The sequence below is a fragment of the Girardinichthys multiradiatus genome, chromosome 6 (genome assembly GCF_021462225.1).
Source record: "Girardinichthys multiradiatus isolate DD_20200921_A chromosome 6, DD_fGirMul_XY1, whole genome shotgun sequence".
NCBI lineage: Eukaryota > Metazoa > Chordata > Actinopteri > Cyprinodontiformes > Goodeidae > Girardinichthys > Girardinichthys multiradiatus.
The window spans coordinates 18,690,348-18,708,907 of record NC_061799.1 but is presented as its reverse complement, the minus strand read 5'-3'; the positions used below and the strand labels follow the sequence as shown (position 1 = coordinate 18,708,907).

General features: G+C 38.0%; 1 protein-coding gene across 4 annotated transcripts; it reads left to right on the top strand.

Moving 5' to 3' along the window:
* Nucleotides 1–635: 635 nt before the first annotated feature.
* LOC124869951 (phosphatidylinositol 4-phosphate 5-kinase type-1 gamma-like) lies at nt 636–17,633 on the top strand. 4 transcript variants are annotated; one of them, XM_047368233.1, is made up of 18 exons: nt 636–1,078; nt 4,147–4,175; nt 4,348–4,437; nt 4,556–4,686; nt 4,777–4,894; nt 7,887–8,039; nt 9,651–9,950; nt 10,110–10,318; nt 10,398–10,481; nt 11,471–11,519; nt 11,689–11,773; nt 11,881–12,045; nt 12,328–12,484; nt 12,584–12,652; nt 12,746–13,289; nt 13,796–13,870; nt 15,131–15,214; nt 15,333–17,633. In XM_047368233.1, the coding sequence occupies exons 1-18, from the start codon at nt 946–948 to the stop codon at nt 15,333–15,335; spliced, it is 2,478 nt and encodes an 825-aa protein (XP_047224189.1). In that variant the 5' UTR covers nt 636–945; the 3' UTR covers nt 15,336–17,633. The 4 variants fall into 4 exon arrangements, 3 of the variants coding, with proteins under 3 accessions (XP_047224189.1, XP_047224190.1, XP_047224191.1); XR_007038696.1 differs by lacking the exon at nt 13,796–13,870 and adding an exon at nt 13,469–13,503 and having other exon boundaries at nt 637–1,078; XM_047368235.1 differs by lacking the exon at nt 636–1,078 and adding an exon at nt 3,725–3,845.
* The last annotated feature ends 927 nt before the right edge of the window (nt 17,634–18,560 follow it).

The following is an 18,560-nucleotide window of genomic DNA, read 5'->3' as shown; positions in this document are numbered from 1 at the left end:
CTGCAAACTGCAGATTCAAAAGGATACAATTTTAACTGAAACGAGAACCCAAGCCAACATTTTTCTTTTCTGAAATAAACATTCAGTGCAATCCTTCAGCACTGCAACAGCGGATTTATTTTATTTTTTCTTCAGAGCTGTTCTGCTGACCGGGTTTTGAGTCATACCTTTTACTAAGAAGGTGATGGTCTTCAGCTCCTCCTATTTGCTTATTCATCATGAGACACAAGGTAGTACTTGGGAAGGAAGTGGACAGTGAAACCAAATATCTTTAAATTTGTAAAACCTATTTGTTTTGTATTTTAATAATTTCTGATCAAATTTAATTAAAAACTAATTTTAGTTTTAGCATAGGAAGGACGTACAAGATTAACTCATTGTGATTGACAGGCCAGTTGTTTGGGGGTATCTTTTGTCCCTTTAAAATAATTTCACAATTATTTTTAATTAACCTTATCTGAAGGATTTGAATACAACCTGACACTGCATTTCTAACATTTCTACTGTCTAGTCTTTAACACGTGAAATGTTTAATGTAGACTGATGCATTACACTCATGTCACTACTACTAGACTTAATAGCTACTGGGCTGTATAAAGGTTGACATGTACTAGGCTACCTCAATGATGTAACTTCACTGCACAAACCCTAGTCTTTAATCACAACATTGCAATGATTGCTTCCAAATGCATAAAGAGAAAAGACAGACTGTCGGCTGCAAGTTTAGCTAAGTATGGTGTAGCCGCTGCGTGAGGAGGATGACGCACAGCAGCGGAGGAGATGATCCGCACCGCTGGTTCTGAGGATGACGGCGTCGCTACAAAAACAAAAACACAGCGACTAAACACATTGACCGGAGTGATGTCGTTGTCTGCAGCTGAACCGGAAAATACCGAGTAAGATGAGATGCCCGGGCGTTTAGCTGCACCTCATTCCTTCTGAGGCATGCAGGGTTGCGCATCGCCTCAAGAAGCCGTCCGGGACATGGACCCAGGGACTGCGGGAACCTGGAGTGATGGGAGTCCGATAGAGGCAGCGGCTGCCGGATCCAGTCTGCAACTTGACCTCGGGGACACCGGTAATTGTAGACTATGCGTTGAAAAGTCCAAATCTCTTAGCAGCATTTTGCTAGAAAAATTGGTAGTGTTGTGGCTTCTGTGAGTGAATATTTAAAGACGCTTTGCCTCCGAAAACAATTAAAGAATGCATACTATGAGCAAATGAATAATAAACTGCTGGATTGGATAACAATGTAAATATTGAATTAACTGCAGCAGTAATTGTTAGCTCTTTGCACGATGTGTCCGGTGCATGTTTGTGAATGCTGTACACACACATTGTTGGGATGAGCAGGGATATGAATATAGAGCTGCTGTGGTGCTTCTGGAAACATGCACAAACTCTATGCACGATAAGTGGAAGCAGTGTTTTTCTATGACACACAATTTGGTGTATCATTGCAATTCTTGTCATCTCTCATATCATTTTATATGTCAAGCTGAAGGATGCCTTCAGTAATATAACATTCTAACATAATTCACACTCTGATTTCCTGCAGATGTGAATGCATGTTACACGTGCATGCTCGTGCTGCATGACTCTGCATAGTTGATTATTTAGTTGTAGGTCATATCTACCTGCAGAGAGCTCTGGGGAATCTAAATATGCCTGCGTTCAGTGTTACATTAATGTTACAGACCACCATTTTCTTTCTTAGCTGATAAAAGGCAGATTTAATCCTGTATGACACACACTAAGGGCCTTTAAGACATGCTTCACAGCTTCCAAAATATGTTATTACACCTCATCGAGTTAAGCTGTCAATAATTTGCTTTTTGTTTTAGTGCATACACTTTTAACCTGAGCGTCTTACCAGTGGCCCATTATGGCCAACCCAAACATAACAGTGTTGTTGTACAGTTTGTTGCTTGCTGCACAGTGACATGTTTATTCTGCTCTGACCCTAATCCCACAGAGACTGTCTGTGCTCCTGCCCTACACTCATTGTTCCAGCATTAATATGCAGGTTAGAGGTGTGGGCACTCTGGTGGAAATAGAGGCTTCTTGTGGCACGGCTGCTCAAAGGAGGCAACAAAAACCAAACAAATCAATCAAATGAATATGATTCACCTCATTTTATTTAACAAAAAAAAAAAAAAAAAAAAAAAATATATATATATATATTTTTTTTTTTTTTTTTTTTTTTTTTTTGTTAAATAAAATGAGGTGATATATATTATATATAATATATATATAATATATATATATATATAATATATAATGAACACAGTTCCTTATGTATTTTTAGGCTATTTGTCCTGTTCTGATTTCTAATTGTGTACACTAAACCAGTATATGTCATTAACCTTTAAAATTTGTATTATTTACTGATTTTGGTGATTGCATTTTTTTTTAAATGTTTTGTCAACAAATGTGTTAATCTTTAGAGCTGCTGTAATCTTCTGTTAAGTCCTTTGTTGCCAGAACAAGATTTCTTTTCATGATTCTCTCTAAAAATCTGGGTCTTTAAGAAACTCTTAAAGTCCCAGCTCTCCAGAGAGCATCTCCTATCCTGCACCTGCTGTGTACTTCCCTACCTTCTATACTACGCTATCTCTTTCTGCAAATTGCTCTATGCCTGACTAGTGGTTGTCCTTTTAAATATCTTATTAGCTTTGATATGAACTGCACTGCGAAATCCTCATTTGGAAGTCGCTCAGGTTAAAGCATCTGCCAAATGCATAAAAATATATGATTTTGAATTAAATGTCCCTTGGATCACTGTGAGATTTGGTAGACACATTCCTGGTCCAAATTATTAGCTCCATTGAAATTGTAGGTATGCAGTTTGTGAAAGCTATAAAAATGAATTCAAAAACAAATTTAACATGATTCTTTTTTTCATATTCAATTTCCAAATAACATAATAGAAATAGACTTCAGGTCAAGGTCTTGTACTTTTTAGCAATATAATATTGCTTTATAACCAAACCCTTCTTCAAGTTTCTCCACAACATGCTCCTTGAGCTGTCTGCTTGTTCACTAATGTTCTCTAAAAACCTCTGAGGCCTTCAGGGAACAGCTGGATTTACACTGCGATCACACACATTCACTATTTAGGTGACTCTGAAGGAAATGAGTACTCAAAATTGTATTTCTTGAATTCAGAGTAAAGTGGCTATATGCGATTGCACTCCACATTCACTAGATTGTTTTTTGTAAAACCACGTGTCATGTTTCTTTCCACTTCACCAATGTTAACATCAATAATTATGTGTAAGGTTCAGATATTGACTCTGAGAAGTGTGCAGACCTTTAGTGGCAGCACCATCGGCTACAGTCTTTGCTGTGTTAATTTCTTTAGGCTTAAAGGTTCATCATTCCAGCCCTATTAGCAACACAAATCTTTCCCCTAATAACCTCTAACAGCCTACAAATTAACATCAAAGATATAAACCAAATAGTACCCTGAAGTATAGTGTGATGTCTTTTTCTGATTAACTTCTTCATCCTGTCTAATAGCCCCAGATAGCTATTAGACAGCATCTACATTGGTCTCTCATGTCAGGTGGAAACATTTTCTAATCCTTGTACGTGATTGGTTGCTGTTGTGATCTGCAATGCCCAGCCAATGACAGCTCTCAGATTAGGGAGGAAGTCAATCCAATAGAGTTTTTACCTTGACTGCACAAATCTACAAATCTCACTAATCTAGAAATAGAAAACAGAAGACATCAAGGTTGAGAAGAGGTCTTACTTTTGGCTCCTTTTGCTCAAGGTTTTGCAAATTTTTTGGCTGGATCATCAAAAAACTTGTGACCTGTAAGTGGTGAACTCTTCTGCTGGTGAGTTAAAGCACTAATTTATCTGAAGCAAGGGTAACGAAAGATGGTAAATTGACCCATTTGGAGTTAAGGTATTATTCGGACCTGTTGTTGTATGTATTTGCCAGTAAATATTCCTGGCAGGAAAACATTACCCGTGGTGTAAATGTTCACCCACCTGGGAAGTCTAATTTACATGGGTGACATTCACCAATACCACAAGCTTGGATTGAGAGCTGCTGTACCCTGATAAATAACAAATAATATTTAATAATGCATTGATGTAGGCACCTTTTGATCCGCCTTTCCTTTGTGTCTACAGATTCAACCCGAAAGGTTCAAATAACAGAGGTGAGAGGCTACTTCACACGATACACCTGCTTGTCTCATCTGTCCTTGGGGCTTATTCTACCTTCTGTTTTAGATTCTTTCATAATTTAACTCAACCTTTTGGGCCATTAGAAGCTGTTTGCACAGTCTTTGTCACATTCACACCAGCTTTCCTGTTTGTTTCTGGTTTTAGATGCCATCTCTGTTTGGAACAGAACCAACTCGTGAGAAGAAGATTGGCCACAGGAGAGTAGATGCCCATGGAGAGACAACATACAAAAAAGTGAACTTTATTTTGTTTGTTTAAAATTCTCTTGGCTTTCATACTTATTTTATCTTACTTATACTTATCATATTTATCTAGCTACTTTCCACCTACTTTCTCCACTCTCTACCTTCAGACCACCTCATCTGCCTTGAAAGGGGCAATCCAGTTGGGGATCGGATATACCGTTGGCAAACTCAGCTCCAAGCCTGAGAGAGATGTACTCATGCAGGATTTCTATGTGGTGGAAAGCATCTTCTTCCCCAGGTGGGTGGGATCACATAAATTGATGTTTACTCTAATTTTTATTATATTGTTTTTTATATTAAATGTATTGGTCCTAACGGGTTCTTACAGTGAAGGCAGCAACCTCACTCCAGCCCATCACTTCCTAGACTTCAGGTTCAAAACCTACGCCCCCGTGGCTTTCCGCTACTTCAGGGAGCTGTTTGGGATCCGGCCAGACGACTACCTGGTGAGGTCTTTACCATCCCCAGTAATTCATATTTTATAATGGCCTCTATAGAGCTATTTATCTGTGTGTACTGTAAGTGATGTGCAACAGTATTACAATGCATTCCAGAAGTATTCATACCCGTTCTCTCATTTTACAACGCAACTTACTAAAGCTTCAATATGTTTATGTGATTTTATATGAAGTGGAAGTTAAATGGGTTTTTGAAACTTTTTAACAAATACAAATCTTAAAAATGTTTCATGCATTCGTATTCAGCCGTTCTTACTTAAAAACCTCTAAATAAAGTCCATTGACTTCAAAAATCACACTATTAGCCCACCTGTGTGTATGTTAGTGAGCAAACAGCATCATTAAGACCACTTAGGGTAATTAGACTGGATTATAAAACAACATTTAAAGGTTTGAACACCTTTCAGAGTACTATTCAATCAATCATCTGAAAATAGAAATAGTACGATGCAATTTTATACAGTACCTACCAAGACATGAACTGTCCACCTAAACTGACTACTTGGTGCTTTGCCTTCTTCAAGCTATGTAAGGGACACAGCAAATATGTGGGAGAAAAGATAAAATTGAACTTTTGGCCTTTGTGCAAAATGTAGGAAGCTTGTTAGAGTTCATAGGAAGAAACATGGGAAAATACAAGGGAATCCCAAAAGAAAACCTGTTAATGGCTACAAGAGACTTGAGACTGGGGTGGAGGTTCAGCTTCCAACAAAATGACACATACAGATAGGGCTACAAGGAAATGGTTTAGATCAAAACATATTCATGTGTTAGAATAGCCCAGTCAAGGAACACACCTAAATCCAACAGAGAATCTTTGGTGAGATTATTAAAGACGGACAGTGTTGTGGAAAAATGATATTATCCAAAGCACTGTTATGGTAAGAACTCAATCAGTGAGGTTTATTAAAATAATCTTGTACAAGATGAGGGCAAAGCATGTGCCAGTAAATCAGATCTGCTCTGCAGTATAGTATAGTATAGTATAGTATAGCCACTTTTATATGGTTTAATATTAACCATAGCTATGTCTTTGTATCATTATACTTATCGACTCTGGGCGAGGATGGTTCCTCTGTGTCTCTCCTCCCAAGGCCATACTATGGCTGAGTTTGCAGCTGCGTGTGGGGAGAGAAACAGTACCGTCTGTCCTCACTAATATTTCTGTGACCCCCTTTTCTCCTTAAAGATAAAAGGGTTGTCCTAGCTCTGTGGGAACAATACTATACTATACAACCAATAGCTTTGATGTACCATCTGTAACCATTCAATAAAAAAATCTTCAGAAGTGGATGACCTTTAAGAGTCCACATGAACATGCAGACTTTTTCCCATGAAAACCTTCAGACCCATGCGGTTGCACAAGCCTTAGAGCATCATGAATGTCACGGTGCACCGGTCTTTGCCAAAAGGGGATTAGTGGAGAAAAGCTTTCCTTCTAACTTACTAGTCGTGGTCCACATACTGTAATTTGTTTGTGTCTAATAGTTGTTGCTTTGCTCATTAATCTCATGTTTTCTGATAAATAAAAACAGAATTAATTAGGCAAGCTACATGTAAAAGCATAAATTGTCTCTTCTTAACTCAAGTCTCAACACCTTACTAAACAGTAGATGTATAGATATTCAGAGTAAATTTGGGTGCTGTGTTGCCTTTTTCTTCTAATGTGGTTGGGCCATCCCAAAGCCTAATATTACTATGCATTCCCCAGACCAAACCCAGTTTTGATGTGTGATTGGGATCATTGTCACACTGAACAGCCAATTGTGTCAAATTATTATTACTTGACCCAGACTGTCAACCTTGATGACAGAAAGATGAAGAACAATGGCAAGCATGATCAGGAACAAGCTAATGAAACACTTGAGTTACTGTCCATGGTGACACAAGCTTAACGTCACCATGGACTGAGAAAAAGCTAATCAAGAAAGGAGCCCTTTCTTTCTAATCAATTTGGCTGAAATTTGTAGCTGCTCTCACAGACAGGCCAAAATGCCTTCTTGAGCAAAGGTTTGGTGGTCAGAGGAGACACATATTGAGCTATTTGGCCAATTTGAAGCTTTTAAACAAAGTAACTTGTATCAGCTATGATGCATGGCAGGGAAATATCATACTGTGGGACTGCTTTGCTGCCAGTGGTACTGGTACATTGCATCAAATGAATTTAATAATACAGGAGGACTGGCTCCAAATTATTCAACTTTTTCTTAAATCACCAGTAGATGGCTAATATCTGGACATAGTTAGGTATTTCAGTTGGATAATGAGCCCTAAACACATCAAAACTCATTTTGAATTAGAGAAAGATGGCCAACAAGACTTTGAGTATTTTTAAGGAATATGCTTAAAAATAGAGCGGGTGCCAGGAAACAGACCAATTTCAATGAACTCGATTTCGCTAAGACGTATGGTCAGATATCGCTGGATCGCAAAAACAAAATAAATAAAAACTGTGTGGTTGAGATACAACTTCCTAATGGACTTTTATTCAAATACTAGTGGAGTTGTGAGTACATATTTTGACCACTGTGTGGATTAGTGATGATTAACAGTAAACACATAAAAACCTGTGAAACCATCTTTTATTCTTAAATTTCTTTGAACATGTGTGTTGTTTCATTATTCCACCCTTTAAAAAAGAAAACAAAAGTCCAAAATGAATGACATCCATAGCCATGATGAGTGTATGTAAACCATTTAGCTCTTTAAAACAAAACTTCGTGTGTGTCCTGATTAATGTCACATGAATGACTTCTTAGTGTCTTATAGATTGAGTATTTTGAGCAGTTGTATAGACATTGTAGCTGATAAACACATCATTCTTAAACTAAATCGTCATCATTAAATTTAAAATGATGATTTATTCATTTAAAGCAGGTAAAACTGTTGAGTTGTGTTAGTATTTTCAAATGCTGTAAATCTAAGCAGCAGACTCTGCTGGCCAAATTTTAATCTATTTGTCCTTTATCTCTCCGTCTAGTACTCGCTGTGTAATGAGCCACTGATTGAGTTGAGCAACCCGGGAGCGAGCGGCTCCATATTCTATGTGACCAGTGACGATGAGTTTATCATCAAAACTGTTCTGCACAAGGAGGCTGAATTTCTGCAGAAATTGCTCCCTGGATATTATATGGTAAGAAAATAAGAATTCTTTAAAAGCATTTTCTGTAGAGGTTTTCTAATATTTGGCTTTGGTACAATGCTTTAAAAAAGTATTTCTCCCCTTGCTGATTTTTTTTGTTCTTCCTGCTTTTTTGTCCCAGTTGAATGTTTATATCATCAAAGACATTTCAATATCAGAAAGTGTAAATATAAAAAGCAGTTTTCAAATGAACAATTCATTTATTTTGGGAAAAAGGTTATTCAGACCAATCTGAAAATATATGAAGATCTACCCCAATGTATGAATTAACTGATCAACCACTTTTTTTGGTTCAATTTCATTAGCCACACCTATGCCTTAATACTTCCTGACTTGTAGAATAAAGGCATGGCTTATAGAGTACCTATCTGACAACATGAAGGAGGTTAAAGATCAACATGCCAGACATCATGCCCCAAATCAAGGTCATTCAAGAACAGATAAGAAATGAAGTCAATGACATTTGTCAGTCTGGAAGGGGTTGTAATCCAATGAACCACAGCAGGAGCCATTATCTACCAATGGAGAAAAAATGAAACAGTGCTGAATATTCCAATGAATGGCCAGCCTACCAAACGTCATCCAAAGGTTCCTCTATGACTTATCTGGAAAGTCATAAAAGAACCCAAATAAATATCTGAAGTACTACAGGCCTCACTTGCCTCAGTTAGGGTCAGTGTTCATAATCCAACAATGAAAAACAGGAACCTTCCAAGACAACAATCACTGCTGGCCATCAATTTGTTACTTTAATTTCAACAACAATTGCAACAGGCATGTCTACCTCTAAATGGTTCTAAAAAAACTCATGGAGGTTTTGGAGATGCCTAGTCCAAGGCTGAACTTTTATTCTGTGGCTTGACCTTAAATAGGCCATTCATGCTCAACAAACATCCAATGTAGCTGAATTACAACAATTTTGCTAAGAGGAGTGGGAACAAATTCCTCCACAGCGATGTAACTCATTGCCAGTTATCACAAATGCATGATGGGAGTTTTTGTCCGCCAAAGGTGGCACATCCAGTTATTCCATTTAGTGGTTGAGTATCTTTTACGTAGGGCCTGGTTGGTTTACATAGATTTTTTCACCTAATAAATGAATTAATCATTTGTAAAGTGCATTTTGCGTTTACTTTGGTTATCTTACTCTGATCTTAAAGTTTGTTTCACGATCCATAACATTTAGGTGTGACAAGCAAGCAAAAAACTGAAGAAATCTGTAACTTGACAAATACTTTTTCAAAGCCCTGTAGAAATTTACCGTTGAATGTTTAAGAGCAGTAGTGATAGTGAGCTGTTTGTGTACATGCCTTATACTTAAGCGGTGCAGTGCAACAGAATCTTCTAGTCATGTTTATCCTCTTATCCACCCCCTGGTGCTGGCCCTCTGTCAGCTGTGACGTGAGAAGGTGACTTTGGGGTAGGTCAAAGCTCACAGACGTGCCCAGTTCTCTGTGAGGATTTCAGCATGCACACAGGCTTGTGGCCTGATGAAGTCATGCTCACTGGCAGGTGCAAACTCCAATGGGACACAAATCCATTTACCACTAATATGCTTTGTCTCCTTTTTTGTCTGTCTGTGTTCTTCAACTCGTCAACCAGAACTTGAACCAGAACCCCCGCACTTTGCTGCCCAAGTTTTTTGGTCTTTACTGTGTCCAATGTGGAGGCAAGAACATTCGAATGATTGTGATGAACAATATATTACCACGCTCGGTTCGCATGCACCTCAAGTTTGACCTGAAGGGCTCAACGTACAAGAGGCAAGCATCCAAGAACGAAAGAGAGAAGTCTAAACCCACGTTTAAAGACTTGGATTTTCTGAGTGACGTTCCTGAGGGCCTCACTCTGGATCAGGAAACGTTCAACGCATTGGTCAAAACACTGCAAAGAGATTGCCTGGTGAGAAAGAATGCAAAGAGGGCAAATGCATAAAGGGTTCCTAGATAAAGTAGAAAAAACAAAAAATGTGAGACAGAGAAGGTTATGTTTAAATTCACGCTGAACATTTTATCTATGTTGTCAGCAAAACATGTTGTAACACAATTTGTTTCATGGTAGGTTCTGGAGAGTTTTAAGATTATGGATTACAGTTTGCTGCTTGGCATCCATAATAAAAGCCTAGCAGAGAAAGAACAGCTATCCCAAGATTCACCACCAGGAGGCGGTGATGAGAAGAAGCCCACAGGACAGAGGGCTTTGTATTCCACTGCTATGGAGTCCATACAAGGGGGGTCCACATGCAGGGACACGCTGGAACATGATGACACGTAGGTCCCTATTTCATAATATTCATTGTCATCCTCATATAGTATTTAAATCTGATAGCAAGTTGTTTTTCCTGTCTAGAATGGGAGGTATCCCAGCAGTGGGAAGTAAGGGAGAGAGCCTCCTGCTGTTCATTGGGATTATTGACATTCTGCAGTCCTACAGGTAGGAAACGATCTTATTTGTTGCATTTTAATTTACTATGCTACTCAAGAAAAGAGAAACAAAATCTACCAGCTAGAATCATACATTGCACTTTGCTTTTTAATCACTCTGCTTACAATACAGAAACAAAACTGGTTTTAAGGGGCAAAATCATGGTCTGGTGTTTATTATGTAACCCAGTTGTGTCTAAAGTAAGTCCTCTAGAACCAGTACCCTGTATGGTTTATTTTTCTCTGGTTCAACACACCTGAATCCAATGAATGAATCATTAGCAGGCAGAACTTGAATTGGTTTTGTTGGAGAAGGAACACATCCAATACATACTGGATACTGATCCTTGAGGACTGGAGTTGAAACCCCCCTGATGTAACCTTTACCTTCACTGCATCATCATTCTGAGGAGTAATATACAGTTTTGACTGTGACCTTCATCTCATCTCCCTAAATGATTAACAAAAAACTATTATGAACAATTATGAAATTAGTTTAAATCTACATCTAAATGTAAATTACCAATTGATCCTTTGTGTATGAGTACTTGAGTTAAAGGGGGCAGTAATTATGGCATGACACATACTCAAACAAATTTAAGAAACTGCTAAAAATGGTCATGATTAACTCTGATACCTCTAAATTAAATCCAGTTTAACTGATTGCCTTTAAAGTTCACCTCTGTATGTTATACAATCTCTGATATATCCAGCTGTTCTGTGAAGGCTTTAGAGGTTCATGAAGACCAAGGAACATAGCAGACATGCCAGGGAAGAAACTAAAAACCATGCATCATTTCTGTTGACCTACAATGAAGTTCTTGGTTGCAACGTGACAAAACAGTGGGAATAATTTTCCAATGCACTGTAAATAGCAATGTGATGATTCAATGAGATGGAAGGGACCAAATAATAAAACCACTCTTTAACTATGATTTAAAATGCACATCAATGCAGCTATGGAAGTCGATGATTAAGTTTAATTGTCTTGTCTGACAGACTGATTAAAAAACTGGAACACTCTTGGAAGTCTCTCATCCATGATGGAGTAAGTAGTTTTCATGTGGCTGCTTTTAATTCTCTTTATTTAAGTACATCAATATAAATTAAGGTGTATATTTATCCAAACTAATTAACTGTGTTAAGTCTATCAATTGTCATTGTTTTTGGAAAGCGGGACTTAATTATAAACACTGTTGTTTTTTATTGAATCACAGGACACAGTGTCGGTCCACAGGCCTAGTTTCTACGCAGAGAGGTTCTTCAAGTTCTGTAGCACAGTTGTCTTCAGGAAAAGCTGCTGTGAGTTCAGCATTTTAAAATATTTAGATATTTTTCTTTTTGATGACTTATATGAGCATCTAACATTCTGAGAAAGTTTCAAGGTAATTCATATTCTTCTTGTCCAGCATTACGACCATCTCCATCCAAGAGAGGTCGAGGGGCTCTCTCTGCATCCAAGTACAGTGCTGGAGCCGGATCAGCTGGACAGCGTCCCTCTCTGACTGATGAAAGGCAGGAAAACCTGGAGAACCTAAGAGGAGCCCTCAGGTTTTCTATACTGGAAGAGAATGGTATGCTATCCTGGAGACTCCTCAGAATCAGAGACAGGAGCCATGACATCATGGCTCCTGTCTCAAAACTCTTGTGGTCAGACGAGACAGACATTGAGGTGTTTGGCCACAATGACCAAAAGTATGTTTGGATGAGTCCAGGTGAGGCTTTAAACTAGTGGGGGCAGAATCATGATGTGTGACTGTTTTAGTCAGAACAAAAAAAAAAAAAAAGAAGGAATGTGAAGAAATATCTTATCTTATCTTGCATGTGCATTAATGTTGTACTTTTGTGGCTTTCAGGTAAAGAACCCCCCTGCACTCCCCCATCATTTGAAGATGCAACGACAGCATCTATTGCAACCACTCTGTCATCTAACAACTCTCTACCAACCACCCCGTTTGATACTCCAGAACATCCACGCTCCAGAAGACCAATGCATTCACCAAACATAGTCAGGTCAGAAATATTGTGCTTACGTGTAATCAGTTGTATGATATGAGATCTGTTCACTGTATATGTGCTCTCATACATTCTGTTTTCTTCTGTCAAAAAAAGATCACAAAAAGAGTTTGTTGAGGTTCATGGTGAACGTCAGGACACTATAACTGTGGAAGTGGAGCTGAGGTATGCACATAACCACAATGATAACATTACAGTGTAAAGCATTCAGTTATGTTTGTAGTATTTCATCTGTTTAATTTGTGTTTTCTTATACAGCAAGATCCCACTGAGCACAGAGCTCACGCAGAGGACAGAAATCACATCTTCTAGCCAACAGTCACTCAGTCATCAGACTTGTACAGTTGCTTCATCCACCCCCAGTTCTACATGTGCGTCCTCTGCATATTCCTCTGCTACCCTTCCTCCTTCCTTTGCGTCATCCTCCTCCTCTGCTCAGCGTGTTGCCCAGTCATCCTCTACACTCTCTTCATGGATCCGTCCATCCACCAAACCACTCACCTCTCCAGGAGCTGCTCAGTCTTTAACTCTCTCCTCTCCAATCTCAAATTCAGCTGCACAATCTGTTCAGCTTTCTGGTTTGTCTCCAAATGCTTCCACTCTCACTCCTTCCTCAGCGTTCACTCCCATTCACCCCGCATCCACTAGCTCCTCTCAGCATCTTCCATCAACACCTCCCTCCTCTGCCCCTTCAAGCCCCCAGTTGCCTCAGGAAGCACCGCATACGTCGCAAAAGCAACTTTCGGTGTCCAGTAGCCACAGCTCATTGGATGGGGAGGTCCAGGTTTCTGACATTTACTTCGTAAGTTCCTATCAGTTATTTCTATTTTTCTCTAACAATGAAAGAGAAACAGATCAGGAAGTAAAGTTATACAAAATTAGCTGACAGATCACAATCATATATAGTTCTAAATAAATTAAGACCATGTAGTGAAGATGACCTGCTCTCTGTTTCTTTATGATCTACTGGATCTTTTGCAGTGGTCCAGTCAGGATAGTGTGGTAGAGTTATGATGGTGAGAAGGTCTCTGTGTGCACGCACAATGGTAGCTGTTCTTCCTGCTTTATTTCTAAAGCCTGATGCTTGAAAAAAGGCGTGTGTCCTACTTTTAACTGATGTCCCCAAAAAATAAGCTGCACAGCATGACCTCTATCCATCAATCTGCTTTTTTTCGTTCAGTCATTATCACTGGCTTGTCTTGACCTGACTTTTTTTCACATTCATTTTGCATTTCCTCCTGTTTTGTCTGTTTAATCTTGTAACCATTTCACATCCCTCATGTGTTCATCTGTGTGTCCAACCATCAGTATGCAGATGGAAGATACTGGGTGTACTCTCCAGTTCTTGGCCGTCGTAAGCTTAACTCTAGTTCAAGTTACAATGTAAGTTACTAGCTAGGTAGCAATAGTAGCCTGAAAAACTGGGAGATGTAGCATTGATGCTAGCCATTCCAGTGAGACTATCATAGTCATTGCTCTTATGATTCTGCAGAAAATATCGTTAAAACAATGCACATTTTCATGAGTTATTTGTGCTGCAATGCATGTGCAAAACTCAATTTCCACCACCAGCAGTAAAAATGTCCATTTATTTTCATGTAAAATAGGCTATATCCACTGAAATCTAGTTGGTTTACTGTGGCTTGTGACTCCTTAGTGACCCCTTAATACCTTTGTTTGTAGCCAAGAGGCTGGAATGATTTCTATGTTGCCAGTGTTGGAAATTGCCTGATTAATAAAGTTGCACTTTGTATATTTTAAAGCCCCTGAAAGTAGGGTTAACAAATATTTAGAAAAATACTATCAATTTAAACAAGTAGTTCAGGATTTTTTAAAGTCAGATTCTGTTAAAAGGTCATAGGCAGTAGATAACTCTTTTGGTGCTTTTGGTCCCAGGGGTTGAAGCTGACCGCTAGTCCAAGACCAAAGTGGACTTCTACCTTTTTAAAACAACTCCAGTCTCATAAACATCATAGATGTTTATGTCCACATTATTTCATGAACCTTTAAACCATCTTTATGTTTGCTGTTTATGTAATCGTAATCATTATTAAGATGGAATATGCAAGTAGGAAGCGGTACGTCACCAGTAATCATCCTGTGTGCAAAGTGTACTCATAAAACACTGCTGGTGAGAGTAACTGTTTATTATAAAAGTACAGAAGTGTAAAACGCATAAAATATAACAGTGGTTTGAGTGAGCAAAATTTTATTGATTTTTACACTGCCTTACCTTTGTGTTAGACAGTTTTTCAGAGCAAAAATGTCTTACATGCTCTTTTCTTAGTTCATGTTTCATACAGGATGGCCCCAATGATTTTCCTGTAAATTAGGATTTATCTTAAATGAAGATACCAAGAGAGAAATTAACCTTTTATCAGAACCTGCCATTAAAAACCCTGAACTATTCTTTTAAAATAATGTTATAGTTTTTAAGTAACTAAACTAATGTAAGTGGACTGATCTGGTTGAATGTCATATGTAAACAAGAAAGTGAAATCACTGTTGACTCCATCTTACAAACTTTCACTGTGCAGCTTTATTGAATTACATGTTGTGTTTTCTGATTGGTTTTTCCCAATAAGTCACCTGTTCTTTTTTTCTTGTTCTGCTGCCACCTGCTGGCTATTTTTATAACCGCAGACTCAGGAGGACCAGAGCTGTGTTTTCTCTCCTTTACACTGCAGCTCAGAGTCCAGAAGAGGCTCAGATGGGGATAGTGAAACAGTAAGTCAACACTCCATTCATGATTTATTGCAAACTCTAAAAATACCGGATTAATTGATTTATGTATCTATTTTCTCACTCCTGTTTCTGAAATTAATCATCTCCATTTCTCCTTCAGTAATTTCAGTCGAAGACAGCAGTAGTGGGTGGAGCCAGAGGCTTTTTCCACACACACAAAGGCTGGGGGGATTTAATGATAAAGGCAGCAGGACACTGATGATTTACTGCGGGCCACTGAAGCTGCATGTAAGAGTCTGCTTTGCTTACAGCAAATCTTATCAGGCATTCAGCTGAAAGAGTGTGGCTTTGCATTATGCATTCAAACCGATGTTCAGAGAGATTTACTGCTAATATGGTGAAAGACTACATTGTAGCCTCAATCAGGACAATTTGTCCATACTGAAGTGAAGAAACATAAATTCTGAGGTACAATCAGATTAGTGGCACTGTAAACGATTTTGGTGTTTGCGATGAAGCTCAGTCTTATAACATTATAATCATGCTCTTGGTTCAATCATCGATTTAACTCCCACAACATAAATACAGTATCAATGAACCTAAATTGAAACCCCATATTTTTGAAAATGCCAAAAATCTGTGCATAAATCACAGTTTGGTTGCAGAGGGAACAGCCTAAGAAAGGTGCATCAAACATTCCTTTTCCCAGCTCTGCCTATGCAATACGTGTTATTGATTCCCCCCTGTTGACTTTCTAGTAATTAGCCCAGACTTATTTGTGCATTTGTTCTTAACTAGAGGGTAGTCTGCTCTGTATAATTTAATTTTAGCACTTTAACAATGAATATGGTTGATAAAAAAAAAAAACACTCAGACGCAGTGTATATCATTTGCATACACAGTGGTCTTACACCTCTTGTGGTTCAGTTAAAAAAATTATCTGAACGCAAATGGTTTTGTTCAAAATGCCTTATCAATTAACTCATCAGCTTATGTTTTTTCTGATGAAATCATGGAAAAATAGGACTTAAAATATAATATATCTATTTATTGGTAAGTAAAAACCAAATATTAGTAGCTGGGTCAAGAAGAAAAATTAAACAAGTCAAAATATCTTTTGTTAATCATCAGTTTTCATGTGCTTAGGTACATGCATGTAAGTGTGTACTTGCTATGTTGTGTTGTGTGTGCATGTGTTTGCATGTCTACAATGTACGACTGGGAGAGATATGTCAGATTTTCCTGTGTTCTCTTTTTGTCAAATTGTCAAAAGGTGTTGTAACAAGTCATGGAGTACAGCAGCATCTAAGTAAATTAGAAAATCGGCAAAAAGTCAACTTATTTCAGGAATTCAGCACTAAAAGTAAAAATCCTAAATATTTAGTGCATTCCGAATAATTTATTTGATCAGTGTTAACTTTGATGACTATGGCTTAAGGCTTATAAAACCTCAAATGATTTTTTTTTTAAAGCTGAATGCTACTTAAGACCAATAGAAATTATTTTTAATAGAAAAATGTCATGTTATGCTTAGACAGTTATGGAGTATCTAGGCCATGGGGGGTAAGCCACAAGCGGTCATTATACCTTACATTATATAAGAATATTTGTGGAAAATTGAGTGGAAGGAAAAGGTTTGGAGAAGCTGAATTTTGGGCTTTCATAGTCATCCATCCATTTTCTATACCCGCTTGTCCATCCAGGGTTGTAGGGGGGCTGGTCACTATCTCAAGTGGTCATTGGGCAAAAGGTGGGCTGTAACTGGCAACCCTCCTGTGATAAACTGATGAACTCTTGCCTGGGCAGGTCGTCATTCCATCACAGGGCAACAAATAATGGTTATTTGTCTGGCACATCAGACAAATAACCATGGATGTGCATATACACTTCTAAGGGCCATTTAGAAGTGTGAGAGAGAGCATTAAACCTAACATCCATGTTTTTTGGTTTGTGAGAGGATGAGAGAAGAGAGAACCCATGTATGCAAAGGAGAACATGTAAACTCCATGCAGAAAGGCTCCCGGTCAAGATTTGAACCGAGGACATTTTTTCTGCTAACTGCACCCACCACCAAGCAGCATGTTTTCATAATCATCAAAATTAAAATAGAAATAGCCAATTTCACTCTGTATGTATAAAATATGAGTTTCACATTTTGAATTGAAATACTGACATGAAACAACTTTACATTCGAATTTACTGAGATCCTCCTACTTTAGCTGTTTGAGTGTTTAATGGAGCATGATAGAGCATAACATATGCAGAAGATCCTCAGTTTTCTGAACAGTTTACTTGGCAATACATCTTTGAACTGTGACCTGCTGAAATAACAGAATTAGTCCCTGTCTGAGATGCTTTTGTACTATATTGTTTTCAAGACTGCTGATGTTAACCTGCCTGTTTGTGGGCAACAGTGTTTGTTGATTATCACTGTGAACAAAAAATAAAATTATGTTGTGTATTTATTGTCGATCAGTTTCTTATTAGTGTGGTGCATTTTTAAAATTGTATTTAAGTTAAATAGATCAATCCACCAGATGGCACTGTAGTGCATAAAAAGAGACGGATTTCAGTGCTGCTGCATCTTAAATATGATACATCTATTCACTGCTTTATCGAAAATTGACCTCTCTTTGTTACCTTTTAAGATTAAATTTCTCAATATAATATACTGAATACAAGCCACCTGTAGGACACATTTCTCTTTATTATGTTTCTGGTAGATCATTAAAATGAGACCTGTATTTAAAGCCCTCAGCCCTCCTTATAACACTGACATTTTAATGTATATAAACACAATGATATGAAATCTTTATTGCTTCAGTGCGTAAGGCATTTTTTATTTTTTATTTTACAGGCACAGGCTGTAATGCCTACAAATAAGATGACAGATACAAAAAGATTCAATAATGCTTTCTCACTACCAGACTATTTGTATTTTCCCTGCAATGCCTTGCAAAATATTCATACGTCTTAAACCTTTTCACATTTTGTCATGTCACCACCAAGTACAAAATATTCTATTGGTATTTTTTGTGACCAACACGAGGTAGTGCACAGTTGTGACATGGACAAGTAAGAAATGGATTTTAAATTAGTCTTCAAAACTGAAATCTGGAAAGTGTGAAATCCATATGTATTCTGAGACGCTATTTTATAGATCAGTTTTTTGCTTTAATTACTGCTTTAGATAAGCACTCCCACAGTACGACGCAGCCACTATCATCTTTCATGAGGGGACATTATGTGTTCACACGTAACGTTTTACATTTAGGAAAAGTCTCATCTGAGCAGCACGTTTCCTGTGTCTCCCCGTATGGCTTACGGCAAAGTGTGGAGGGAAATCATTCTGCTCTCTTTCAGCAATTCAACAATCTGACCACTCTTA

What these genes read in the sequence shown, in the direction of transcription:
- LOC124869951 (XM_047368233.1), top strand. Translation starts at nt 946, where the DNA reads ATGCAGGGTTGCGCATCGCCTCAAGAAGCCGTCCGGGACATGGACCCA. An exon ending in ACTTGACCTCGGGGACACCG is followed by an intron (nt 1,079 to 4,146) that starts GTAATTGTAGAC and finishes TTGTGTCTACAG; the next exon opens with ATTCAACCCGAAAGGTTCAA. An exon ending in CATTCACCAAACATAGTCAG is followed by an intron (nt 12,485 to 12,583) that starts GTCAGAAATATT and finishes TGTCAAAAAAAG; the next exon opens with ATCACAAAAAGAGTTTGTTG.